Raw genomic sequence first — 26,886 nt, 5'->3', positions numbered from 1 at the left:
TTAGCTATAACTCACCACTTTGCGGACCCTGGCCTTGTAGTCGATGTGAAGCTCTTTGTGTTTCTGCAGCGTGGCTTCCAAAGACCTCTTCAGGTCAAGTGCTCGTCTCAACAGCTGCTCCTCAGCACCTGATTTGGTGAACACCTGCACACACAGGGAAACCAGAAGTATAGCTAAGATGGCATCCATCCATCCACTCATCCATCCACTCATCCATCCATCCATCCTCAGACAGCTGCTCAGGCTGCCCTCAGTAATGTGACCAATAGAAATCATGCTGTGAGCCAGCAGGAGCGGGTTTGAAATAATCTAAATAATCGTGGATTCCAAAACCATGGTTAAGCATTGATGTAGGAACATTGATGTATGATAGCAGAGCCACTGCAGGTATTTACACCAGTATTTGTTCTCTCTAAAACAGTAACACAGTTAACGCACAGAGACAGAGGCAGACTGTCTCCAAACTCTCAGAACGCTGACTACGTTCTCTCTGTCCGCAATCTTATATATGCTGCTTATATATTCTTACATACACGCAGAAGATACAAATATACGCACATCAAAAGAAGCAATGTTCTCAAAGTACTAAATGTCTAAAATAATATCTCACCCTCTGTTTACATGGAAACAAGTGCTCAGAAGCTTATTTTCATGTTTAATGCAGCGCTAGCAGAGAGGGGTGTGTGTGTGTGTGTGTGTGTGTGTGTGTGTGTGTGTGTGTGTGTTCTTACCTGAACCCAGCCCTGCACAGCTGGCAGATGTTTGGTTGTTATGAGTTTATGGAGGTCTATCACAGTGGAAACCACCGGCTCGTTATCCTCCGTCTCCTTCACATGAAGACCTGGAAGAAAAACTGCACTCACTCGTCTGACTGTGCGAACACATTAACAGGAAGGACTATCAGAGGCCTGTTTTGAGAAGGATTCTCATTAAACAGCATGATCCATTTACCTGGACACCGCTGCTCTACTCAGAAGAGCCCCGTGATATTATTTAGACATTTGTATATGAAATGCCACAAGTGCAACATCCTTCATGAGTTCTATTAGAGTCAAACTTATCTGTGGTGCAGTCACATGTTTACAGGCTTTAATAAAACAAGTGTGGAAAGTGAAACAGGCACTGTGTTATGTCTGAATGTTAACGACTGAACTGTAATCACACGTAACACATCGAGCGCTTTACACAGACAGGAAATCTCTGCTGCTCCCAAACCCTCGTCTTCATTTCACTGAACAGACCAAAGGCCTCAGTCTTCAATGAATTTTTATTACCTGCATTTACTTTTGCCCTGTTGAGATAAAAGCGTGAGCACTTTCAGCACTGCGTTCAGCTCTGAGTGAAGATAAAAAGTCAAATGTTCATCATCCAAAGCCAGACATGCTACCCACACATGCACATCCTGCTGACACACAGACATGATGTGGCATAGACTGTGACTGCTGCTCTTTGCCCGATAAAACGTCGAACACATTTCTGGATGTAGCAACTAACCCTTTTCATCACTTTGAGTGCAGTCTGACACACAGCCCTACAAATAAGTGGTTAGACTGGATAGTGTGTGAATGCTACACTCTAAATTGCCAGTTCATAAGGTACGCTGTATAAATGTATTAGCTTAATAATGTCCAGAGGCTGTTTCAGGAGTAACGTTTGTGGTGTGTTCGAAGGTTTTGCTGTGATTTATTGTTTTCTTCACTGGAGTTTCAACATCAAGCTTCCACATGTGTGTGTTCTACGCACCAGGACTGAGGTTCAGATCCAGACTGTAGGAGTGAGATATGAGGCCTGAGTTCCTGATAAAGTCTTCATCACCAGCCTCTTCTTCATTGTCTGTATTACTTTCCTCCTGCTCGCTCTCTTCTTGCTCCACCTCCATGACTTCCCTCCTTTCAGCTTCCTTACTTTTGTCCATTTCCTGCTTCTCCCCATCCTTGCCTTCTGTACCTTCAGACCTTTTCTTTGTTTTTTCCCTCTCTCTTTTCTCCTTCCAGTTCTTTCTGTTTTCCTCTGTCATTCCCATGTTTCCTGTATTCTCATCTCTTTCTTGCACCTTTCCCACTCTGTCATCAGCCCTCAGGTCTTTGCTGCAGCAGGGCTGCTCATCATCTGAAGGACACTTAGTGGCTGGCTGGGAGTTGGAGGGGCTGCTGTTGGCTGTTTGGATGTCTATGGGGCTGAAATCTGGGAAAAGCAGCCTCATGCACGATTCCATCTCTGTCAGCGTTGCTTCTATTTCTTGCTGTAACTCTAACAAATGAATAAGAAACAATATAAAAGTCTTAATGCCCAAACATTAATAACACTATGTGTAAAGATCCAGTTACAAACAAAACCACTGAGACTTTGGGTGTTTAACAGTTTCTGATAATGGAAATAAAAACCTTGGTATTAAAACTAGAAGCAGGGATAACACGATGTCGTTTTACCCTCCATTTCTTTAGCTGCTGCTTCTACTTTCTCCTTGTAGATCCTCTCCATTCTCCTCCGTCTTTCCTCCTCCCTCGTCCTCTCTGCTACTGTTCTCGCCTCAATGTCCTGGAAGTCCACCTGAAAGCATGTACACATTGTTGATCACAAAAACTAGAGAGTATCTTCTCAAATAGTAAATCTACCCATGCACACAAAGATGAACAACTGCCTTTATGGTGGTTCCTCACTCACAAGGTCCAAACAATGTCACTGTTGCAGCTGGTAAACATATGGCTCTTTAACATGTCTTTACAGATCACCAGCATCATGCAGTTTCCAGAATCTGTAGTGCACTTCTATTTTTCATAAAGTCCAACTGCTAGAGGATTTTTAAGGCTGATACTGAGAGTTCTGAAATCTAAATCTGATAAGCAGAACACAGAACGCTTCCTAATAACACTCCTTTACCTCGTTGTTTGTATCATACTGCCTGTGGATCTTCTCACAGGTAATTCAGATGTTATTTCAGTGTGTTTCATGAGTGTGTTTTCCTCATGTACAGGGTCTTGCGGCGGATTCAAACCGAGGCCTCTGCATTAGCCTCATACCACATGGGTTGTTTCCAGTTAATAAAAGTCACTCTGTATCTCTGCATCGCTCACCTTTTTAACTTGTTTGAGGAAGTTGTAGCCCAGTGCCAGCTTCTTATAAGCAGAGCCATAAGACGTTTGCCATGACTGCACAGTCTGGACTGCCAGAGCTCTCAGCTTCCTGGCTACTTCTTTAGGAGGAGGGAGGGGCTGCTCTGAATCAGTCTCTACCGTCAGCTCCAAGAACTCCTGTGGGAAGAAGAGAGGCGGAGGAATAGATGAGGGGGACACAGAAAGAAAGACATCCTAATATTAAAGCTGAGTGTTTGTATCGTTCCTCTTTGAATGGGATTCACTGTACGTGGATCACTTAGTGCGCAAACGTGAACCGATATCAGCTGAAAAGCTAAAAAGACTTTCAGTTTGCCTTCACGCCGTTACTTTTTTATTTTGTTTTTAGTGTTAAATAACTGTAAGACTGGGACCCGCTCACAACAAACATTCGACTCAACAGTTAGCAGTGCTAGCATGCTAATGGCGCTAGACAACCAGGATGTTTAAACACAAAAAATATCCTGGAGGCTCTGTCACAGGGTAGCATTTCTGCGAGTAGAGTTGAGGATATTGTCAAAACTGATATGATGGCTTTTGTAGCAGTGTGGTGACTGCTATAAAAAGCCATCATTGGCCTTATTCTGCCAGTAGAAAGCAGGTCCTGTAATGTTTGGTGCGCACTGGATGATCTCAGATGATTACTAGTTACTAGCAGCTGATTTACCTGGAAGTTGTCCACTAGCAGCATCCTGAAGTGATGTGACCTGGAGAAGAGCTCACCGGCGATCTGGAAGGCAGACAGCCGGATCTCAGCATGTTCTTGGTTGAGCTGGGACATCACTGAGTGGTACACATGGTCTATGCAGTCATTAGACACTCTGTGAGGAGTGGAGAACAGGTGGAGAGTAACTCAATTTTATGTTATGAACCACGAAAGAATTTGACATTTGTTGTACTCATAATGCTGACAAAGAATTACACGACTGTATTTAACACGTAACCATAATTTACCATAAATACTGTCAGTTTTCATAAAACCTTTCTTGTATAGACAAATACAAGTTCATACACACTTACATAGATTGCTTTGGATGATAAGGTCTTATTGTATTGAATGATCAGCTGTTTTCTTTCGTTCTTTGTGTAACCTTTATTTGACTGTCCAGTAACTTTTTATCTGTTCGTGGGAAACTGTGATTCTCATCCTGATCCTCTGTGGCAGGCACGTGCAGGGGTTGGGGCTTGAGCTCCTCCCCCTTTCCTGATGGTGCCCCAGGTGGCCTTTTCTTTAGACATTTTTTTTAACGGTGTGTGCGCATGTGGCGTTCCCTGTGCCTCTCAACAATAACATTTAATTATTAATCACAATTTCGCTAAATAAAATGATCTGGCTTGCATCGGTCACGTGACTACCATTGACCAATGCTCGCCCTTGATGGCAGAGCGCGCTGGTTGCGAGACGAAGACTGATGCAACAGAAACCAGTAAGCAGGGTGTACAGCATACACTGTAGGTAGAGCGTACAGCCCGATCCGGCAGGGAGGTGTGGGAAGCCAGATCAGGTGCCCCCCCTCCTGGCTCTCCTCTCGTCTCTTTTGTCTTACTTGTCTCTATCAACCTTTGAAAAAGTGAGGCTCCAAAATTTTAAAGCTTTAAAATTTTTAAAATTTTACTTCTCAGTTACAGTGAATTGATGTCCATCCATCCATCCATCCATCCATTCGCTTCCGCTTATCCTTTTCAGGGTCGTGGGAGCCTATCCCAGCTGTCTTAGGGCAAGAGGCGGGGTGCACAGGTCACCGGTCTGTCGCAGCCGGGCTAACGCACATACAAAGACAACCATTCGTTTTAAACTCACTCGCGCATTCACACTATGGGCAAGTTAGTGTTTCCAATTAACCTATCCCCATTAACTGCATAACTGTGGGAGGAAGCCGGAGCACCCGGGGAGAACCCACACGAACATGCAAACATCAGACCCCAGCCTGATGGCGGCACTGAACTCGGGACCTGAGGCAACAGTGCTAACCGCTGTGCCACCGTGCTGCGGTGGATAAATGGTAGAAAACTAAACAGAAGAAAGTAGAAGAGAAATAACAATGTTAACATAAACTAGTGACACACTAGTTCAACCCTAGCAGAGCCTCCTTGGATGAGGGTGTCTGGTGATAATGGCCGAAAAACCCGATGAATCCAAGGTCCACTACTGACGATGTGTCCCAAGATTTAATTAATTATAGTCTAGATCAGATCTCCAATTCCTAAACCAAACCAAGGAAGGTAAAAAATGGCAGATTAACTTGTGATAAAAGACGAAACACGCCGTGAAGTTGAGGCACACAACGATGCGTTCCGCTGTCCTCATAACAGCCACCAAGACTTTCTCCATTTGAAGCAGTGGATTATCAGGCACTGTAACATCTAGTCCTTCTATTGAATTATAACACACAGGAGTATTAAGTTATTATTACACGTTGGTAAATTGTCTTGTGGTAACTGATGAGACAAATGAGCGTGCTGTGTGTGCAACAGCACGACAAATATTACCTGTCCTTTTATTAACTGCACAACTGTGCTGGTCATTAGCTGCTAGCTACCTGAGTAAGAGTGTCATGGGTCTGTAGGTCTGTCCACGCTTTAGGGAACATATTTAGTTTTAAAGCAAGTTCCCTGCCTTTCTTGGGGGTTTATATTTCACTAAAAACTGATATGCATATCCACATAATTATGGATTAAAACACACTGTCTTTCTAAGAAAATACATTAAGAAACAGATTATATTAGATTTACATTGAAAATAAGACAAAATGCTGAATTTACAGCAGCAAAATGATTTTATCTCTACAGTTTAAACATTTAAAAGCTTTCTGCACAGAGCGGATAGTCAAGCAAATTGAATCATCATAAATACATTATTTAATATTTATTACTTTATTATTATAGCACCTGGAATAATTAATAAGAGAAGGATTCTGGAAAGTGGCCATAGTATGTACAGTGTAAAATGTCACTGTATGTGCATGTGTGTGTGTATTTTATGTGTATAGATTTTTTGGCTGAATTCTTATTTTATTGTAATCTTGTTCTATCAGCTACCATCTCCTGTGGACTTTTTAATCTCTCACGTCTCAGATCATCACAGCCCTGCTCTCCAGCACTATCAGCAGCAACAGTAACCCCTCAACATCAACGCTGCACCCATCAGGTAACACATGGGCTATGTTTGCATTGCATTGTCCCCACTTGATGACAGTGATATAGTATGAAGTGATATTAAATTAGCTTGCTGATGAATGTGGGTTGTTGTTATTCTATGTGCCCCTTTTGACATTCTCTAGACAATCTGCGCGCTTGATAACAGATCTTGATAGATTCAGGGTTTCCTTACTGTGATGTCAGATACTTGCAATCCTGACCCCTTTCCAAAGGATTGCACATTTTGGAGTCTTTCATTTGTTTCATAATTCCACTTTACACCTGCAACTAAATAATCCCTGTGGAAATGCTGATGCCATACTTGCAGAGCTTTTTGACCTCCTTCATTTTGTCTTGGTTGAGCTGTGGCTGTCCTGATGTGGTCAGTTCCTCCACCAACACCGATAGACGCTCCCTCTGAGACAGCTCCATCACTGTTCATCTGCACACAAAAACAGACCTTTAACTATACAGAGTGACTCGAGTTACACAAAGGTAAACCTTTACTCTGAATTAAAATCTTTCATATTAAAACTGGACAGCTGGCAATGCTGAAGTTGAAAAACTTGTTATTAGCATTTTAGGTACACCACTGCCATTTTTAAGCAAATCATCTGTTATTTTTCACAGCCCAGTATGACCCACGTTAGTAACTGTGACCTTTATAACAGTCGCTGACACAAGCTGTTTGCTACTGGCAGTCAGTATTAATCAGATATTTGTGCAGCGTTTATTTTATAGAATTTAACCAGATACAGAAAAATATACACAATTCAAATCAAAGAAACAAAGAAGTCTCCAGATTTCAGGTGGAGTCATTTAAGGCTAGCATCCACCTAGCTGGCACAATCCTAACAAAACACGAACACAACAGCATCTGCCGGTTAGCTTCTTACCAGCTTGTTCAAACACACTGAACCTCAGGGAGGCTTCTGCCGGTTAACGAGTCCCCTCGGTGAGCCGCTTCATTCATGACAAAGATCAACAACTGAAACGCGGCTGTATTTCTCTGTTTACATACGGCAGCGTTTAGTTATGTCATGCACTTCCTGAAAGCGAACGTACTACCGGTTTGACTTTTCAGAATAAGAGCTTCAAACTGTGCCTGTCGATTGTGCTTTATTATCATTTTACTGACTGTAGCTCATGGCTGTCGCTCAGGGGTGAGTGGGCAACAACAAACAGCTGCTTTTCCTAAACACAGTTCTTAAACATCGGCTGCAGTCTGGGTTTGAGAGAGGCGAGGATTTCCAGTGTTAAAAAAAACTTTTTAAAAGTGACCCCTTCAAAATAAATGTTTTCCTTTTCATACACATATGTAGTATGTATGGGGGCGTGTCCAAATCATGGACCTAAGTCAGATTTTACATGGGCCTCCGCTTCTACATTAAGATGTATTATTTACGGTCAGCGACCACAAACAGAATTACTAAAATGTCATTTCTCTTTCCACCTCATGGTGGCAGCACAATCTGATCTATGCGACAACACCGAGTGATCAAAGTGCCATTCACAGAATTACACAGGGAAGAGATCTATTTGCATTCTTTACCAGATTAATCTTGAAAATCTATCTTGTACCCATGCACGGTTGCAAATACATCTACAGTGTCTGCACACTTACTGAAATACAGCAGAGAGAATAATCTAAAAGAAAGTTTAGTGAACATTTTTGTCTGGAAACACTCATTTTTTATTGTGGAGCTATACGTTATTTTCTCGAACATACATCAACAGAACACCATCTTTTTCAAATAAATAAGCACATGAATATGTTGAAGTTATCAGTCCAGAGTGAAAATATTACTACAAAACCCACCACACCCCAAAAGAGCTAAATCTATCCAAATTCTACTGCAACTTGCAGCACATTCTTGTTAGTTGCAATAACTTGTATTACCAGACGCTTAAATTTCCTGTAACCTATAGAGTAGAACATATTAGTCTTAGAAAATAACATTTCAAATACAATCCTGTTTTCTTATTTTAAAACAGATGAAAAATGTGTTTCCATTGGGTGTGAAGTCAGGTTGCCTAAGTTACATAAACAGTAATTGTGGTGGGGGTGTGGTCTGTGGCTCTGCTGCAGGGAAGGGGTGGTGCAGTGGGTTCAGGTCGGGACCTAGAGGAGCTGGAAGTGGACTGCTACACCTGGCACAGCAGACGATGTCCTTCTGTCTGTATGCCACCAACAACACTCGTTCATGTTACAGTATCATTCACACTGTCCACCACACAGAGCGGCATGACTTTAAAATTAAGTGTCAAACAGTTTTTACATCCCCATGTGGTCACAAAGTCTGGTTTTCATGAGGCATACAGAGGGGGATCTGGGGATAAGCACAGCAACTTAAGGGTTAACCTTGAACATGCAATCATACAGTGTTGTTTAATACTGTATGTACAGCACTCTATTCCACATTCAGATACTTCAGCCGTGGTTGCTGCGTTGCTTGACGGTCTTCATAAAATCCGTCGCTCTGCTGCCAGTAAACATCCACGTTTGTGATCAGTCAGACGTTGCCGACGCTGCCTTCTGCATGAAACTGACTTAACACCCATAACACGCGCACTTACTCAACCTGATGTCTAATGTTAGAGGAAGTGAAGCCAGTTACATCCTGGCAAAGTGACGTTGCTGCAAAGCACATGACCCAGCTCTTGCTTCCTATCAAACGTGCAGCGGGACTACATGGCCATCACCATGCCACCATCACTGTGAACCAATTCCTTCTGTGACACATTCACTTGTGACGGCAACCAGAAGAGACTCCATACAGCAACAGGGATCACTGCTCTTTGGGATTAGCGGTGTGTGTGCAGTCAGTATGTGCACATCCTCTATAGCATCTGGAGCACATACCTGGACTACACCACCCTACCCACACACCACAGTGATTGGAAGAAAAGCAACGTTATTGATGGTAAAATCACCCTCGATGTGACCTCTCAGAGAGGCCATACGAACAGCTTCAGAAGTGTGGAGAACATTTTTAGGCAACACGTGAAGTATTTGTTGGTTGTGTTTATGCTGACTAATCGCAGATCTGTCTTCCAGCTCACTCGTTATGTCCTCAAAATTGTGTTCCTTGTCCACTGCTCTGCGATCGACTGACCCCAACAGAGTAAAAGTGCCAGCTCCTCGATGTACGCCATGTTCATATGAAACGTCAAAGTGCTGTCCTCTGATCATTTCATTTTCACTTGCAGTGCATCGATGAGTTCTACAATCTCCTCAAAGTAGGTGTTCTCTTCTGCTAGAATTATTTCTGACTGGATCATGTCCTGGTACTCTTGCTTCAGAGAGTGAAGAGAAGCCTGCAGAGAGCCGTCTGAGCGGTACTGATCCAAACACACTGGAGCCATTGCCAACAAAGCCCGGAGAGCCTGCAAAAAACAGCACCGACTCTCAGGGAAAGTTCTTTTTAACAGTTGTTATACTATTAATGCAAAATAGATGAAACCACCCACCTTCTCTCTGTAGTCATTCTCTGAAGACTCCAGGAGCTGTGGGACCAGAATGCACCAGCCCTTCTCCAACAGCTCCTCCTGCAAAGACACCTTAGAGTACTGACGCCGCCGCTCATCATGAGACGCGTCCAGTACTGGGTCCAGACCTCCCTGGAAGATCAGCTCCTGGAAGAGGAGAGAAGAGATCATGAGAACGATCCCACGAGCTGGGCACTGGAAAGTCCCAACCTACTGATACCAACTTTAATCATTCAGATCATTTAGACCTTGTATTTGAAGAGGAGCACTGCACTGGGCTTGGAATCGAGGAGCAGGAGCGTGCGTCTACTGTACCTTCTCAGTAATCATATCGTATAACATGGTGACGATGCGTGTACGCAGAATTCCACTGTTGTCAGTCCTGAACAGCTCTGACAGGACCTGCAGACCCCCACGTGTCAGGAAGTGACGCTGTGCATAGGGGAAGTGACGCAAGAGGGAAGCCACTGCAAACAGAACCTAGACAGAACGAACACACACACATATACACACACACTCTTCAGCTGTGTGTGTGTGTGTGTGTGTCTGTGGCGGTTCTCATTCTTACAAGTCATGGTAGTCTTGAGAGTTTCCTGGATGAGAGGTGAAGCATCTTCACAAACCTAAACAAGTCGAGTTGCCTTCTTTTGTCAAGCTCTCTGTGCAACGTGTTGTCTCCAACTTTCTGAACATAAACTGAAAGCTGTGTGGGTGTGCTTACCTTTTTTTGGACTCTGAGTTGCTGAGCAGTGGCCAGCGTGGTTAACAGTGTCTGGAGAGCGCCATTCTCCACGGCTTCAACTTGAACTGCTGGATTACTGCAGGACACACAAAGTGTGACAACGCTGACAGTCGTGTTTGCTTTCAACTCAAGTGTTTTGCTCAGAAGAGATTTGAGACTTTCAAGACTCATATTCAACTATTTATTTGACTATTATTTGGAACTTTTCGACGCCTGGAAGTTGCTGCTTGGCTTTCAAAATTCAAATTTGGTTTTTTTCCCAAAAAGAACCCAAAACCATGATGTACCACATGTTGTGCAGCCAGTGTTCTGTGACATTATACGATCTCATCTGATAAGCTGCAGCACTGTTGGAGTGCCATCGCAATCAGGGTTATTGCATTACAACTCAGTCACATAGTAAACAAGAACAAAACATAATGTTGTGCACAATTTGCAGAGAAAAGTCAAAAATGTATTTAAAAACCACCTGTTTTGATTTTAAACAGCTACAGAAGCTCGATGTGATCACAGACACCACTGTACAGCAAGAAGTGACATATCTGCATATCTGGAACATCTGGAACATCAGACTAATCAAGCTTAATCAAGTCTAAATATCATACCTGGCTAATGCAGAGCCCAGGACGAAAGCAGAGCTTTCCTGTAATCTGAAGTCAGAGCTGTTCAGACCTTCTAAAAGGAACTGGAGGCCCCCCATGGAGCACAGAGTCTGAGCATTATCCACCTAGCACACATACAAGCATGCATGCAGGGTTAGAGACGGGACAATTCACCACAGTGTGAAACATCATCCTGTGTGTGTGTTACCTGATGCACCAGATATTCGAGCTCCGTCAGGATGCTCAGTCTTTGTTCGCTAGTTGAGTTGCTGCTGTTGAACTGCTCCAGCAGACGCCTCATTATCTACACATGCAAGAAACTTCATTTGACTGAAGCTCAAAACGTTTCACAGTAACAGCTCACTCAAGGTCACGTCACAATCATACGTGAGATCCAGGAACACTGATGTACCTGAACATCCGTCTCCAGCAGCAGGTCCAGCTGAGCCATGTCTTTCTTCAACTCCTCCATTGTGCGAAACTTAGAAGCCACAGAGTCCTAGAAGCGCCCAGCGAGCAGTGGAGACACACAGTAAAGGCTCATATGTGGGCACACTTAAAGCTTCTGCTGCCAGCATGTAATCAGAAGTTCAACAGTGGCATTTGAGCTGCTACCTTCTGCTCTGTGTCCTTGCTTCCAAGCTTCCAGTCCTCTTTTATCTTCTTCATGGCTCGTTTCAGCTCATCGGGATTAAAGGAAGACCGGAGCGCTTCTTCCTCCCTGCAAATGTACACTTTTACTGCAAAGCCATTTTATCTTTTCCTACTACTGCCCCCTACTGGGTGCACTTTGCTGGAAGAAGTATTAAAGGGAGCGAAATAAACTACTGTCTGCAGACTGAAGTTTTAGCCTGGACCCCCACCTGTGCTCCTCTGTCCAGTATTTCAGCTGCTCTTCTCCCAGTCTGACCTCCCTCTCACCTGTCTGCAGATTCAGCCTCACGTGAGAACCTTGTGGCACTGCCTGACCTGTGTGTGCACAGACAGAGTTGCTCAAAATAATTATACGACTGCTGAATATTATGAAACTCGTGAGCTCGCAGATTGATGCGACCCAGAAACAGCAGAAAATGGATGGATGCAAATACAAACCGATGTTTGAGTCAGCTAATGGCTGTGTATATGTGATATAAGGTCCCGCATAAAGGCCTTTAGTATGTGCAGCAAATCATGTCTGTCAATAACAACAATTACACGCTGCCACACTCTAATGTGAATTTTTGTAATGAAGTACTCTGAAAATGTTTTGAACCACCCTTCCTGTTGCTACATTTAGATTTTCTGCTTTCTGAAAGTCTTTCAGAGCCTCTTTGTGCACTGGCTGCTTTTCACTTCTTTCCACTCTAGACTTTGTACCTTTTGGTTTGTTAAGCCACTTAACACCGAATCATTCAAGCAGAAAAAACACCAGCTAGGTTTAAGGGTGAACCAGACAACACTTTGTTACCAGCTTGTAAGAGACTAAACATCGTTTCGTTGGCCTTATTAACAGGACATCCATGGAGATTGCTACAGCTACTGGGACTCACTCCCTTCTGGAGCCACCAAAGGAACTGCAACATGGGTAAGTGTTGATTGTTGCGTCAATAATGGTTATTTAACAAATATTGGCTATCACAATAACTGTGTTGGCACGATTAAACTTCACAGATACATTTTCTCTATGCAAAATCATCATTTTAGTAACAACCTTTGTGAGGTTACATGAAAGGAGGATCAAATAAATCCCATATGGAGGCTTCATCTATATAAGGTCTATCCTCATCTGAAGCATTAGATCATACACAAAGTTGTGTTTATCTTAGGACTGATTGTCATTATTCAGAACCAGAGAAAAAGCCCTGTGAAGGAAAACACTGAGGGCATGACCTGGTTTAAGTGTCTGCCACTGCTCACTGGGCTGGACAACGTCTAAATCTCCTTCATCATCTTCCACATCATCTACTGCCACGTCTTCCTCTTCACCGTTTACAGCCTCATGTTCTGGGTTTTCCACCACGATTAAATCGCCTCCAGACTGCACAAAGAGAAACATGGGAAGAAATTTAGACACCTCCCTGGTTTAATGACAAACACCTTTCTTTGGGTTTCATTCAAACTCAGATGCCATTTTTGATGGTGCTTGCTGTTTTTTATTTTTACTTCATAGCTCTTACATCAGCATACGAGCACTCCAGCTCTAACACTCCAAGTTCTCTCTAAAGAGGCTAATTAACTTCATGGAAATATACCTGCATTTATACAGCGCCTCTCTTTTCTTTAGTGTTACTAAGCATGCACAGCCCCTTTAGACTATGAGTCACATTCCTCCTGAGAAGCGACAGTGCACAGAACAAAGGCATCATCGCTTTTAGCATGTAAAACAAGGAGACCAGTTCTGCTGATTTGCAGCCCTTCATTTTTATTCTTTGCATGAGTCCCGTTACAAGATACTGTCATTTATGGTGTACTGCCATAAAAACACTGATGTCTTCATTTGTTACCAGCAGAGATGGGCAGTAGCGTTACTGTAATCCGATTACTTTTTTAAAGTAAGGAGTAAAAGTAAGGGATTACTATTGCAAAAACGGTAATTAGATTACTTTCCCATAGGGACGCTGCGTTACTAAAACCGTGATTTTTTGCGAGAATGTCTCATGACAGTGACGTAAGCCAGTGCAACGTTAGTGAAACAGTGGATCACATATCGAGTGCAGAGAGAGTATGAGCGTGCAGCGTTTAAAGCGTGGAAGTACTGACCTTACTTTGAGTTTGATTCCATAAAAAGTGACAAAAACATTAGTGTCCGCTGTGCGTGGGAAGAAAACTTCTTTTTACAGCGAAAAAACCCCTAAACTTCCAAGGAAGCACTGAGTGCGCTATGACGGGAATGTGACGTTCACAGAGAAACTGCCGTATCCTTCCACTGACCGCGGCACACCTGCACCAGGGTAAACCTCCGCCTGCCCCACTCCTGCTTTACAGGTGAAAATAGAGCAACAGGACCGCTGAGTCTTTGACTTTATTTATTTTCTGCTGTGTTTTACTTGCATCTATTTGAAAGACTGAGTGTAAACACAAAAAATATTTTATTTTATGTGCTGGAATGTGCAGAAAATAGGTTTAAATGTTAAACTAATTTCTTCCAGTCAGAGAATGTTGCATATAATTAAATTTTTGCTTGATGCATAAAGTTAAAAGATTAAAACTAATAAAACAAGTTTTAAAAAGAGACTTTTCCATTTGATTACATTTTGTATGATGGATTATGCAGAAAAAGTAGAATTGGGCTGAAAGATCTATCGCTTTATCACCTCTTCAGGTTGTAAATAGTGTTTTAAAAAAGTAACTAAGTAATTAATTACTTTTGAAAATAAGTAATCAGTAAAGCAACGGATTATTTTGGGGGGAAGTAATCAGTAATTAGTTACTGATTACTTTTTTTCAAGTAACTTTTCCAACACTGGTTACCAGTGAGAGTTACCTGGGTTAAAAGGTAACAGCTTTTATCACACCGCTAATTCCAGCCAAGTCCCAGCTGCAGCTGAAACACACGTGGATGTTCTCACGAGTCTTCAGTTTGCCCACAGCCAGGCTTTGATCAGCAGCTCTTTCCACCCACCACTGCTGCCAAATCCATCTTATCACAGGTGCAGCGAAACTAAATGACATGCTCGAGAACATCTGAGAGCTTTAAACACTTTATCAGAGCAAAAGGTTTAACCTACCTTGTGGCCAAGAATGCTGGCTATGTGACAGTAATGCAGCACCAAGAGGACGGCCAGGATGAAGGAGGTTCCCCCGACATGAAAGGGTATCAGCTTCATGGTGACTGGAATACACAGCACGGCATGTCAGAATCATAGCTACCTTCAGGTGCTGCATGAGCTTTACGAGGGGGGTTAACCACTACACCACTGGTCCTTATTACTGCTCTCCAGCCCGGGGCAAAACTCCACTCTCTAATCTCGTGTTTTAACCAAAAAATGGGACTAAACTACTTTTTGTTCCGTCTCTGGTGATAATCTGCTTTGAGAAATATGTCGATTTAAAAAGTCAAGATGTTGAATAGAGTCTGGCGTGACTCACCGGGCTGTGAGCGTCTTTACAGATTGGCTACCAAAAAAGTGACACAATGACAGCTCTACACATGTTTGCATATCTAGGCGACACAATGAGCACGTAAGTAACGCCGTAACAGCTGACAGCTAAGAGTTCCCAAATCCCGAGGAACCAGAAAGCTGCGACCAAGGACCGCTCCGTGACGGCGACAGCGTTCAGGTTAGCAAACACTCACCAGTCCGAGCGACAGTAGAGCAGCAGTGAAGCTGAAGCGATGCCTTCACCTGTTCTGACAGTTCCCGCAGACATCCGAAAGCTTCTACTTTTCCGTCGATTCTCATTGGTCCACGTACAGCTTCTCTTCTTTGAGCTGCGGTACAGTACACAAACCTCCCGCTGCTGCCCCCTGCTGGTGTAGCGTGTTATATATTCAAATAAACGGGATACAGCAGCTGGTGTAGGAGGTGGCATATTTTACACATATTTATTATACAGGTTATACAGTACATAAAATCAAAATTCACATGTTTTATGTAACTGAAATGTTTAATTATGTGGGCTAGAGAAAATAAGAAAGTTATAGAGTATATTTATATGAAACGTATGTATACTTACTGCACTTGATGTATTTTAAAGATATGTTGCATATCACAGAATGTAACAAGAAAGAATTGAAAAAATGAATATACAGCATGTTGGAAACATTTTAATAGATTTAAATGTGTGGGTACAATTGTAGAACAAATTAATAATTATAATATTTATAAGAACAGAAGTTGTTTTATTTTAAAGACTATTAGAAATGACAGCAGCATCATATACATGTCCACATGTGACGGTGTGTAGTCCAGGCCTGATGAGTCCTACTGCTGAGCGCACTGGTTCTCCATGCTGCTGTTAGAACTGACATGGATCATCTCCACTGCTTTCTGTTTCTTTCTCCTCTCCTCTCGCTTATTCTGCTGCTGGTTCTCCTCCATCACTTTCTCCTTACAGTCAGCTGAAGGAGAGCTGAGAACAACCAAAAACAATTCAGTTACTGCTCATTCGGCTCCTGATCTTACAGTTTTCATCTGTACTTAGTCAACAACACGATGTGCCAAAACAGGACTAAAGTTGCGCTGAGACTATTTATTTTTAAACAAGCTTATTAGTGTCATTAGAAGAAAAAGCATTTGACAAAGTAAACAGGACCTTTCTCTTCAGCACTCAGCTTCAAATATGGATTTGGCAAGTCACTGATTCAGAAGAACACTAAACACTTTAAAATATTTGCAATTTTCTTTGAGCAATATGACAAAACCATAAAATTAAAGGAACATAACAATTCACAGGGAAAAAAGGCCTGATGCTTTATTATTAGTTACTAGACCCACTATGTCAGAAATTAGAATAAACCAACCTCGCAGTAACTCTTTAAGGATGCCCGAGCTTCTACAGCTCACAATTCTTCCCTCCCAATATGAAACATTTATTTATATAGCACCAAATCACAACAGTTGCCTCACAGTGCTTTAGATTGTAAGGTAAAGACAACAGAGAAAACAGAGGAACCCCAACAATCATATGACCCCTTATGAGCAGCACTTTGGGACAGTGGAAAGGAAAAACTCCCTTTTAACAGGAAGAAACCTCCATCAGAACCGGGGGGGTGGGGCCATGTGCCATGAGCGGTCGGGGGTGAGGGGTGGAAGACAAAAGTCATGCTCTGCTATCAAAGGCCTTTTTTTTTATTGGCCAAATTGCAACAGTGGAGACAAACATTCTCTCCTATACCAACTATCAGTATTTCCAATAACACAGACTACAAAATCTACTGGAAAAACAAAACACAACCAAGATACATTAAATTTTCCACTCAAAGATCACACTGTGGACTAGGGCTGCCACGATTTGTCGACTAGTAACGATTACGTCGACTATCAAAATCGTCGACGACTGATTTAATAGTCGACGCGTCGTTTGAAACTTTGTAAGATCACAAAAGACGCAGGAATAAGTAGCAGGATTTAAGAGTGTAATAACGGACTGAAACAGAAGATGGCAGCACTGCATGTACAAGGATGTCAGCTGCCGTTAAACCCCGAAGAAGAAGAAGAAGAAGCAGCTGTGTCCCAGAATTCATAGCGCGGCCCTGCTTAGTTTCCAACAATGGCGGCAGCTAGTTAGTTTTAATATTACTCTTATTATTCTTTCTGGGTCACAAAATAAACGTTTAACATATTTTCAGGCGAGAATGTAGCTGTGTAAACCTCAAATATCTGCTCAGTTTATCAAGACACCGCATATTTTCAAAAGCGCTCCGACGTTTTCGGAGACGTCTGTTACCCACTAGCTCGTTAGCGAGCCGGAGGCTAGGCTAACTAGAGCCGTGAGAACACCGGACTCCCGGCAAATCGTTTTCAAACCCACCGCCGTCTTTCACTCCTCAGGTTAAATATATATGAGTCACTTAGATAACTTAAAATGTTGTTGTTTGGCTTTTTTTTTTTTGTATTTTATTTGTTCCTGAGTAAATCGGTTTGGCTGAGATTAAAGTTATAGTTTTTGCACAGCTGAATAAACGTCAAGCAGACAGCTGATTATCAGAAGTGTGAGATGCTCCAGAATTTACTCCAGTGTCCTGTTATATTTTAGATAGCAAGGAGTTTATTAAACTTCACCGAAACAATCTGCAAATTTCATTAAAATGTAATAAACTATCATCTTTTCTTTATTTTTAGTTAGCACAGACCTTAAACACTTAAAGCTGTAAGCTAATGATAGTTATATGAGCAGATGCTGCTGGTGCAATAAGCTGTAGTTTTACGTCCAATGGATGATGATCTGATTAGTCGACTAATCGCAAAAATAATCTGTGAGTAGTCGACTATCAAAATAATCGTTTGTGGCAGCCCTACTGTGGACTAGAATCAAACTGCCAATCACAATCACCCCCATCATCTTCATCACGAGGAGCATAGATATTACAGAGAACAATGCCTCAACTTTTCAAAACCAAAGATTAAAACTCATGAAATCCTTCCAGTTTAACAAATACAGACAAAATGTTACTAATAATCCCCTAAACAGAAAAACCACCTGTATTTATGCCTTAGCTGCAACTTGTGGACAGAAATTTATGTACAGTCATGTAAACTACCTTGGCGTCTCTGCAAGGTCGGGGTTAAAGCCAACGCTAAACTCCCAAGAACTTAGTTGGTCGTACACATCCCTGCTGTTAGTACATACCTGGGGTTGGGAATTACACTAGCTTCGTTTTCACTGATCTTCACACACTTTGCAGGCCGTGGCTCAGCCTCTGAAACACCTGCTGAGGAGCTCAGTGGAGGACGCATGTCAGCCTCGGGGTCCGCTGTATCTGTCACCACAGCAACGGCCTCCTTGGTCCGGTCCAGCGGTGCCTCCTCCACGGAGGGTGTGATGTCAACAGGAAGTTTCTCTCTCTTTCTCTTCTGGATGAGATTCTTCTTTGCCTCTGCAGGTGACAGCACAGTTACAGAGCTGCAACAACCCCGGCGCATGTGTACATGTGTACAGAGCGGGCGCGCTATGCTACATACCTTTTGGCTCATATTTGTGTTGGAGCTCCTCTACTCGCAACTGTAACTTGATCTTGTCACTCTGAGCCTGCAGCAGGAAATGGAAATATCCAATCAAATAGCAAATATAAGATCACAGCAGATACAATAGTCCACATTCCTTACAAAAATCCCATCATGGGGCTCAAATTTACAGCTCAGTAGAAGAAACAAACCAAGTACATATACCAACTAGAGCTACACGATTACTGTAAAACCATGAAGTTATTTTAGTATTGTTACTAGAGATGGACCGATCCGATATTACGTATCGGTATCGGTCCGATACTGACCTAAATTACTGGATCGGATATCGGAGAAAAATAAAAAATGTAATCCGATCCATTAAATATCACGAAAGCACCTCGCAAAACTTGCAACACGCCGTAACTCACCTCAGAACGTTAGCACTCGGAGCAGTATGCATCACGTGATAGAGCGGCTGTGGCATGCCGGACCTGTCGGTGGTCTGGATAGCATGTGGAGCTTTGCTAGCAACCCGGCATTTCATCTCCGACAAAGTTATCCCCGAGAGAAGTAAAGCAAGTGTGTAAGTCCATCTCTGAATGTTTGTAAAGCATTCCTGCGTTAAGCTTAACAAGCGACTGCCTCTCGCTCTCCGGCTGCTACTTCAATCGTGAAACTGCTTAAATGATCAGCTGATCGGCTTTTCTGTCCGAGTCCGCGACTCTGGTTTGTTTTTGGCCCACTTTGCACCAGAAAGAGGAAACCAGCGGCTGAACAACAGCAGAACGTTTAAGCTTGATAAGCTATTGTTAGAATTTATTTAATATTTCTTTCTACACCAGGATCTTTTTCTACGTAGCTGACGCTGGTAACTGTGCAGGGGCGGATCTAGCAAAGTTTAGCCAGGGGGGCCGATAGGGCATTAACAGGGAAAAGGGGGCACAAAGACATACTTTTCTTTCTTATTCTCATTTAAAATGTCGAGCTTTTAATAAATAATTATCTGACACCCAAAGTTTTAATTTGATGTAAAATGAATAGAAGTCCATTACTGTATATAGTGACTATTAAGTCTAATATATACCCTAGTAAGCTATAGTACTTTTTACTTTGGGAAGGTACCATCTGTGCAGTCTGCAATTTTGTTGAAGAAAGATGTTGAATCTATTTAATATTTCTTGAAAAATAATTGATTTCTGTGCATTTTTTTTCACACTGCATCAAATTAAGGTTGATTACGTCGATTAAGCATCATGAGGTGGCGCGTGAGGGGTGGTTCCTTATTTTTTATTTATTTATTTTTGTTGTTGCTGGGAGTTGGAACCCTATTAGTTAGGTTGCTTAATATTTACGCTAAGTACTCTTTAAAATACCAGAATAGGGAGGATGGTGTAGGTCTAAGTTTATTAGATTGATCAGTATTGCTGAACTATGAAATATTTTTTTTCTATACAGGTATAACAGAATAGCTTTAGTGTAGTTGTTGTTTTAAACTTGAGTATGAACTTGCAGACTTGCAAAATGCAGCAAGATATTTTAAAAAACAGTTTTGTTGATTAAAAAACACTATATCGGATTCATATCGGTATCGGCAGATATCCAAATTTATGATATCGGTATCGGTATCGGACATAAAAAAGTGGTATCGTGCCATCTCTAATTGTTACTTTTTTAGATGTCATTTTATAATTATTTAAGATTTCCACAGAAAACACTACCTAGAGGTAAAACACTACCTCTTGTGCTTCCATCTGCTTTGTAGTTTTAAACGGCACTTGTAAGAGATACTAACACAGGGAAGTGCTGCAGTGAGAGCAGCCTGTTACCTGTTTGAGCAGCCGCTCAGATGTGAAGAGTTTCCTCTCCAGCTCCAGAGCTCTCTGACTCTCTGACAAAGACTTCATCCTCTGAAGAGAAAGCTCATCTCTCAGACGCTCTGCATCCTTACTAACACACACACACACACACACACGCACACGCACACTATTTGAAGCCGAAGTTAAATATGTAGATGAAATAACTGAAGTCTAACCTTCTTTGTTACAGTAACAGTTTATTTTTTATCCTGAAAATATCAAATCTTCCCAGTGCAGACAAATATGTGTTTTACAATTAAGCACTGATTCATGAAACCAAGAAAACCAACCACCTGACCCAGACTTCCTGCATAAAGATCGAAAGACAGAAAAATCCGTTATAAATGGATAAAACCTCTTTTGTTCTTGTGATGGTTTCTTCAGCTGCACAGTGATTCTACTTCTATTCTAACGTCTGAGCCTAATTACTGTGGCCGTTTTCCCACTTTCATCCAAGTCCAACAACACTGTTACATTAAGCACCCAAGGACTGTCTATAAGGTGGCGGACTTCAAGTTGTCTCCCGATGAATGGGGCTCAAAGCACTGGCTTCTTCACATAAATTTACCTGTAATGTATTTTTCCCGTCGATCCAACCTGTTGTCTTTTTTGTTTCGTTTTTTAAAGCTACATTTCCAACATGTTTTTCACGCGTTCTCATTGTGTCAACCTGAATATCTCACATTAAAGATAAATTGTTTAACATTGTTTCACTGACCTTTCTTTAAAGCACTTTCAGTGTTCAAGCAGAGCAGAATAATCACTGTATCAGTCCATTTACCATGAAAGTGAACCAAGATTGTATGCTGCTCTAACGAGCCAATAATCAGACATTTATGGATACATCTGTCCCAAAATATGGATCCAGACTCATTTTGATGGCAAGAAAGGCCAACTGACAATTTCTTTCTTTTATTCAGATCATTATATTTCTAGGCAACCTGTAGATGGTCAAGCAAAAGGCCAGAAAACAGCCAAACTCACAGAGTGTTGCTGAGCTTCATTTTGAGCAGGTCGGTGTAGTATGTTTCATCCTGGCCATCTCCATCATCGGCTGGAGCCGGATTAGCTGGCTGAGACTTCAATAACATCTACACACGGAACAAACGACATGTGACTGTGTCCGAATCTAGGAGAGCAGGTGTAGCATTTTATCTCATAAGTAAAACAGCACAAGTTCATGTTATGTGAGAGGCTTAGCCGAGCTCCTGTTAAAGCAGAAAACATCCCATTTGCTAGAGACAAGGCTCTATCTGAGCCTGTAGTTTTCTGTAGATTTTGGACTTGTTAATATCCAGCTCTAATTTATAAATGCTATGCTAGCACCTCTTAGTCTGCTGGGAAAGTTTTTTTCAGTAAGTAGGACTAACGTGAAGTAAATCTGCTCTAAAAGCATTTTGTGTAATTGTCTGTGGAACAGGGCAGGTGTTACTCTCGCACGAGCGCACACACTTTCTCAACGTGAAGTCGTTCTACAAACTGCACTGACTGTTACGTTCTCACCTCCACCTTCTCCAGCCTCTGCAGTTTAGTCATCAGATTCTGGATCTCTCCATTTTTCTCCGACAGCATGGACTGCAGTCTCTCCAGCTGAGCAGGGTCAGCCCTGGAGCCCTGCAGCTGCATCAGAGTGGCTATCTGCACCTGCACCAAACACGCACATCCATACTGTCAGCCAACCACCAACCAGTTACAAACCGGCGACCGACCAGATGAGCTATCGCACGCTACCTTCAAGCGCTGCATCTGCTGTTTGCTAAAGGCGTGTATTTTCTGCAGCGACTGGTACTGGACCTTCACACTGATGAGCTGCCTCTCCATCTCAGCCCGCTTATCCTCCAGCTGCAACACAACATGGAGCCATTTACTGAGGTTCCAGGTTCGATTCAAGCACAACTCTGGACTTACAGAGAGACCTGCTGCCAAAGGAAAGTGTGACACACCTCAGCAAACAGCGAGTTCCCTTTGCTGTTTGGATCCTGGGCCTGCTGAAGAACCTGATCCAACTCGATCTGCAGATCCCTGTTGGCCTCACGAGATTTCTGTCATTACAGAGAGAGAAAGACAACAACTGAAGCGACAGTCTGTGGAAATGCTTACTGTGTGAAACTAAACACGCTTCTCTAAGAATTCAAAATTGGATTGTATTATCAACTTTGCCCTGATTAGACTATCACAGGACGTGACCGCAGCAGAGTCGGACACAACCAACCAAGCAGCAAGTACGAGCTTCATCAAATGCACAATATCATCTCCTACTTGCCTAATTTCAATCGTTCCATTAATACTTTTAGATTATTATATTGTTAATCTATTTTGAGATTAGTGAAAGTGCTTATTTAAGACCTTTCCAGGCATTTCCACCCTGGTGTGACTGCACAACACAGAGAACAGCAGACTGTAACATGTTCACCTCTAATGCATTGAACCAGGACACCGCTTCTTTCTGCCTTTCCTCCTTTTCTTCGGTGATTCGCTCCAGCTGCCGCTGCAGGCTGCTGTTGCTCAGTTCCAGCTGCTGCTCCTTGTACTGCGATTCCTGCAGTGCCTGCTCCAGCTCCACCTGGTAGATGAACAGATTACACCACATGCTGATTCAACACCTCTTCTTCTCATGCCATTAATGATTTTTATTCATCTAGGTACTTCTCGTGTTAGTTGACCTGGATGGTACATGCTTTGTGGTGCTCAAAGGACCAAAAACATCTGGAAAAACTAAGCAGCTTGTCAGATCCACAAGCCTTTCTCTGAACAGCTTAACATAGCAGCTCAGCTCTGGATGGTCTCTATTATCACACTGTCGCTGTGAGAATGAGCCGTCTGTAGAACCTTCCTTTGTAAGTCACTCACTTTAACGTTCTCCAGCTCTGTGATCTTCATCTGCACCTCTATCATTTCCGACGTCATGGAACTCTGTGTGTGTTCATTTAGAGCTCGGAGCTCCTCCGTCTTGTTATTCAGCGTCTCGGTCTGCATTTCCAGCTTATGTTTCAGCTGTTTTTCATTCAGCTGGGACTCTTCTAGAGAAGACTGCAACCTCAGGATCTGAGACAGCAAAAACCACAATCACAGGTTGGAAAACAACATGACAGCGTGTATCCATCCTGCCGTGTACCAGTCAGGCTGTGAGGGAGATTTTCTTGGTACACTCTGAGCCCATTAGCACTACCTGAGCATCGTTTGAATCCTGCAGCATATCTGAGTATTGTTGCTGACCGTGACCCTTTATGACCACAGTGTCTCTATGTCTGCTTCCAGCAGTGTAATGCACAGCATAATGCAAAGCTTAATTCATGTCAATCTGTTTTCTACAACAGGACAGTTACTGTACTCATACAGATGTGGTGGAATGGGAAATTTGCATCTGTATGTACAGCCAACAAATCTGCAGCAACTGTGTAACTCCATCATTTCAATACGGACCAGATTCTCTGAATCATGTTTCCAGCCCCAAAAAGAATGAAGGCAGTTCTGAAGGCAGTGACAGCGTGGTACACCTCAACAACTATCTCACTTTACTGCTCTAACAGCCACTCAAGAATTGGGGCTTTTACTGGTGTAAGATACCATAGTGCATTTAACCTCATAACTCACATAGATACACATAGTACACAGTGTGTGAATGTGTGTGTGAATGGGTGGATGACAGGTTGTGTAAAGCGCTTTGGGGTCCTTAGGGACTAGAAAAGCGCTATACAAATACAGGCCATTTACCATTTACATTTAGCATAGCTCCCTATCCCTAATTTCACTCATTAGTACAGGCCTCATACCAGATGAGACCACGTGCTGTTGTACCTTGTTGTGAAGCTCACTGAGTGCCATGCTATGAGCCCTCTCCAGATGTTCTTGTTGTTCTTGAAGGTGCCGTTTCTGCTGATTCTTCACACAGTCAAAGTCCGACTGCAGTGATTCCAGCATCCGAGTTTTCAGCTCCACTTCCTTCTGCAACGAGTACTTGTCTTGCTCGAGAGCCTGTGGCACACACATCAGACAAAGATAGGTGGAGAGGTCTGAAACAATGATGAAGTTAGTTTGGATGACCAACAGGGCGGGAAACTTAGGAAAACAAGGACTTTTGTATTGGGCTCATGGCAGTTTACTGGAGCTTTTTCTCTTTATTTGTGTAAGAGCGGACCTCAAGGGCGTTGGTCATCTCTACTCTTTGTTCATCCAGTCGGTTCTGCAGCTCCACCTGCTGGTTGAGGAGATCCAGGCCAGCTTGAGCAGCCTGATGAACCTGCTCCTCCTTCTCTCTGAGCTGGATCCTCAGTACCTTGATCTCCTCTTCTGCTGCCATCTGGAAAGTGAAGGACGCACAAATGTGTGTTAAAGTTTGTTGTGTGCGCCAGTCTTTACCGAAAAAGCCCGTAACCTTATATTATATATATATATATATAATTTGATGTATCAGCCTTTTGAATCAGCAAATATTGGTGTCAGTCTTAACAATATCCAGTTCCTGAATTATTTGCTATCACCATGTGACTTTTATTTTATCTATCGTTTTCATTTTCTCTGTCACTTACAGTCTGATGCAGTCAGAGGCAGCTTTGAGATTTTTTATACTCCACTGTCCAACTCAGAAACAATGCATGTATTTAAAAAGTGACACACAAAAGTAATCAAAAAAGGCTTAAATAAATGCAACCGTTTATGCTAACGTCTATACCGTGCTCTCGTTTGTTTTGTAAGACAGTGCTATACAGCTTTAATTTCCTTATTTCCAATTAATCTGAAGCTAACGTCCCGCTGTTAATAAGATAAATAGTGACAGTAAATGTCCAGGAGGACAATAAGCAACCGCTACAGCAGATATAAAAGCAACAGTATCGGCCAAAAAATGTCAACAAGTCAGGTAAAGATGGCTAGCTCCTGCTCGTATTCAGCCACACAATCTAAGCCTGGGGGGGGGTTAAGATTTCAATATGACAAACTCCGAACTAACGATATTTTCTTTTAATTAGCAGCAACAACTCTACTGTGGGCAGTTCTTCTACTGACGAAGTGCCTATAAGATAGATAAACAAAAACAAGGATTAAATATACCTTGTTAGCGATCAGTCAAAGCGCCACAATTTGAATCCGACTCCAAGCAGTTATCGCGACATCTTGACTCGGCGAGACTTTTTGGGGATTCGTCAACCTGGCGCTGTTGAGATATCGCCCTCTAGGTATGGAGGACCGAGACACTTGCGCACATCGAAATAAACAATTTCATTGATAAATAATTAATAGCGCAATTAAATATTCATTAGTACCTTCATTTACACATGATTTTTTTTATTATTAAAGGAATTAATGTTGTGATAAATTAATGGACAGTAAAAACAGTAGGTACAAATAAATATTTCTAAATGTATGAATCCATTCATAAATTCAATTTATTTTAATCAAATTTAAAAAATAGTCAAATATGTACTCAAATTCAACAGCTTTGGATGGTAGTGAAGAGATACCAGATGGCTGGGAATGTACAGCTGCAGTGCAGAGGGAAACTGCCAAGGCGGTGTTTGGTGTGTCTCTGGACAGAGATCTGGAAGTGGAATGTGGAAATACTGGAAAGTATACAAGGGGGCAAAAAGAGAGATAGTCATGAAGATAAAGAAAGTAAAGAGAACTGCTAGATGTACAGCAAAGACATAGGAAACGGCTTGTAATAGGGTTGCCAACCGTCAACGGAATCGTCCCGTATTTAGAAACAAAAGTACACGTCCCGTATTGAGCTAATAAGGGACGCACTTTGTCCCGTAATACAGTGAGAATCAAAAGTAGTCTATAAATGTTAATGGGATTAACACTTTGTTTGAAAACATAATTCCCAGCCCCTCTCCTGCTTTGTGACCAATGAGCTGTCAGCACACTTATGACAATTCGAGTATGACAAGTTAGATTATCGCTTATCTCATTGGTCGAGGAAAGGTCGCTTACGAAGAAAATACCGGCCAACAGGGAAACAAACGCCGACACTGCGGTGCAAGTCTCGGACGGCACACTGTGCCTCCATAAAATGAAGGTTATAACAGAAAATCTGTCGCTCGCTCTCTCTGTCTTTCACTCACACAGACACACCACCACCATCAACTTTGCTAAATTGCTAATGAAAAACATGATCAGGCAGCTGTGATTGAGCAGCATGTAAATCCAACTATTTTCACGGTTGTTGTGGTCGTGATAATTTTGTGAGGCCACATCGAAAAGGCTCGGATGAGCTTTCCAAAGTTCTACAAGTTGTGCCTCCATCGCTTGTGTCCAGATCACACGCTGCACAGCCGTGCTGCTCCGTCTTTTTCACGGCGTTTACGTGTTTGCGCGCGAGCAGTGTGAGCGGCTGTGGTGACACCCTCACGAGCGATT

The 26,886-nt window shown here is 42.4% G+C and overlaps 3 protein-coding genes across 9 annotated transcripts in view; all 3 read right to left on the bottom strand.

Moving 5' to 3' along the window:
• The window catches only part of uvssa (UV-stimulated scaffold protein A), a 36,312-nt gene extending 29,002 nt beyond the window's left edge, over positions 1 to 7,310 (bottom strand). For all 5 annotated transcript variants that reach the window (XR_014922236.1, XM_085468131.1, XM_085468140.1 and 2 more), the window contains exons 1-8: positions 7,148 to 7,310; positions 6,574 to 6,693; positions 3,781 to 3,934; positions 3,075 to 3,251; positions 2,430 to 2,550; positions 1,744 to 2,250; positions 732 to 841; positions 16 to 144 (exon numbers count right to left, since the gene is read on the bottom strand). Coding sequence is in view for 4 of the 5 variants with exons in the window: in XM_085468131.1 (XP_085324257.1) it covers positions 16 to 144; positions 732 to 841; positions 1,744 to 2,250; positions 2,430 to 2,550; positions 3,075 to 3,251; positions 3,781 to 3,934; positions 6,574 to 6,683 (1,308 nt within the window). In the remaining variant the exon portion in view is untranslated. The remainder of the gene's footprint in view (positions 1 to 15; positions 145 to 731; positions 842 to 1,743; positions 2,251 to 2,429; positions 2,551 to 3,074; positions 3,252 to 3,780; positions 3,935 to 6,573; positions 6,694 to 7,147) is intronic.
• A 586-nt stretch (positions 7,311 to 7,896) lies between these two features.
• Positions 7,897 to 15,481, bottom strand: sil1 (SIL1 nucleotide exchange factor). 2 transcript variants are annotated; one of them, XM_085468086.1, is made up of 12 exons: positions 15,361 to 15,481; positions 14,792 to 14,895; positions 12,954 to 13,101; positions 11,948 to 12,053; positions 11,700 to 11,805; positions 11,497 to 11,583; positions 11,293 to 11,388; positions 11,088 to 11,209; positions 10,462 to 10,558; positions 10,056 to 10,220; positions 9,723 to 9,887; positions 7,897 to 9,638 (listed from the first exon to the last, which is right to left on the bottom strand). In XM_085468086.1, exons 1-12 carry the CDS (start codon positions 15,464 to 15,466, stop codon positions 9,441 to 9,443), a joined length of 1,500 nt encoding a protein of 499 aa, XP_085324212.1. In that variant the 5' UTR covers positions 15,467 to 15,481; the 3' UTR covers positions 7,897 to 9,440. The 2 variants fall into 2 exon arrangements, with proteins under 2 accessions (XP_085324212.1, XP_085324221.1); XM_085468095.1 differs by lacking the exon at positions 12,954 to 13,101 and having other exon boundaries at positions 15,361 to 15,476.
• Positions 15,482 to 15,811: 330 nt separating this feature from the next.
• spdl1 (spindle apparatus coiled-coil protein 1) lies at positions 15,812 to 25,660 on the bottom strand. Of its 2 annotated transcripts, none has more exons than XM_085468072.1 (13): positions 25,579 to 25,660; positions 24,668 to 24,829; positions 24,328 to 24,504; positions 23,380 to 23,574; positions 22,943 to 23,092; positions 22,473 to 22,571; positions 22,261 to 22,371; positions 22,033 to 22,173; positions 21,514 to 21,620; positions 20,500 to 20,620; positions 18,689 to 18,755; positions 18,357 to 18,603; positions 15,812 to 16,136 (listed from the first exon to the last, which is right to left on the bottom strand). In XM_085468072.1, the coding sequence occupies exons 2-13, from the start codon at positions 24,827 to 24,829 to the stop codon at positions 15,989 to 15,991; spliced, it is 1,725 nt and encodes a 574-aa protein (XP_085324198.1). In that variant the 5' UTR covers positions 25,579 to 25,660; the 3' UTR covers positions 15,812 to 15,988. The 2 variants fall into 2 exon arrangements, with proteins under 2 accessions (XP_085324198.1, XP_085324203.1); XM_085468077.1 differs by lacking the exon at positions 25,579 to 25,660 and adding an exon at positions 25,059 to 25,429.
• Between the last annotated feature and the right edge of the window lie 1,226 nt (positions 25,661 to 26,886).

This window comes from Copadichromis virginalis, linkage group LG2 (assembly GCF_057382275.1).
Source record: "Copadichromis virginalis isolate Kocher_CV1m ecotype Utaka linkage group LG2, C_Virginalis_male_GT1.1, whole genome shotgun sequence".
NCBI lineage: Eukaryota > Metazoa > Chordata > Actinopteri > Cichliformes > Cichlidae > Copadichromis > Copadichromis virginalis.
This window is presented reverse-complemented; position numbering and strand designations above follow the sequence as displayed.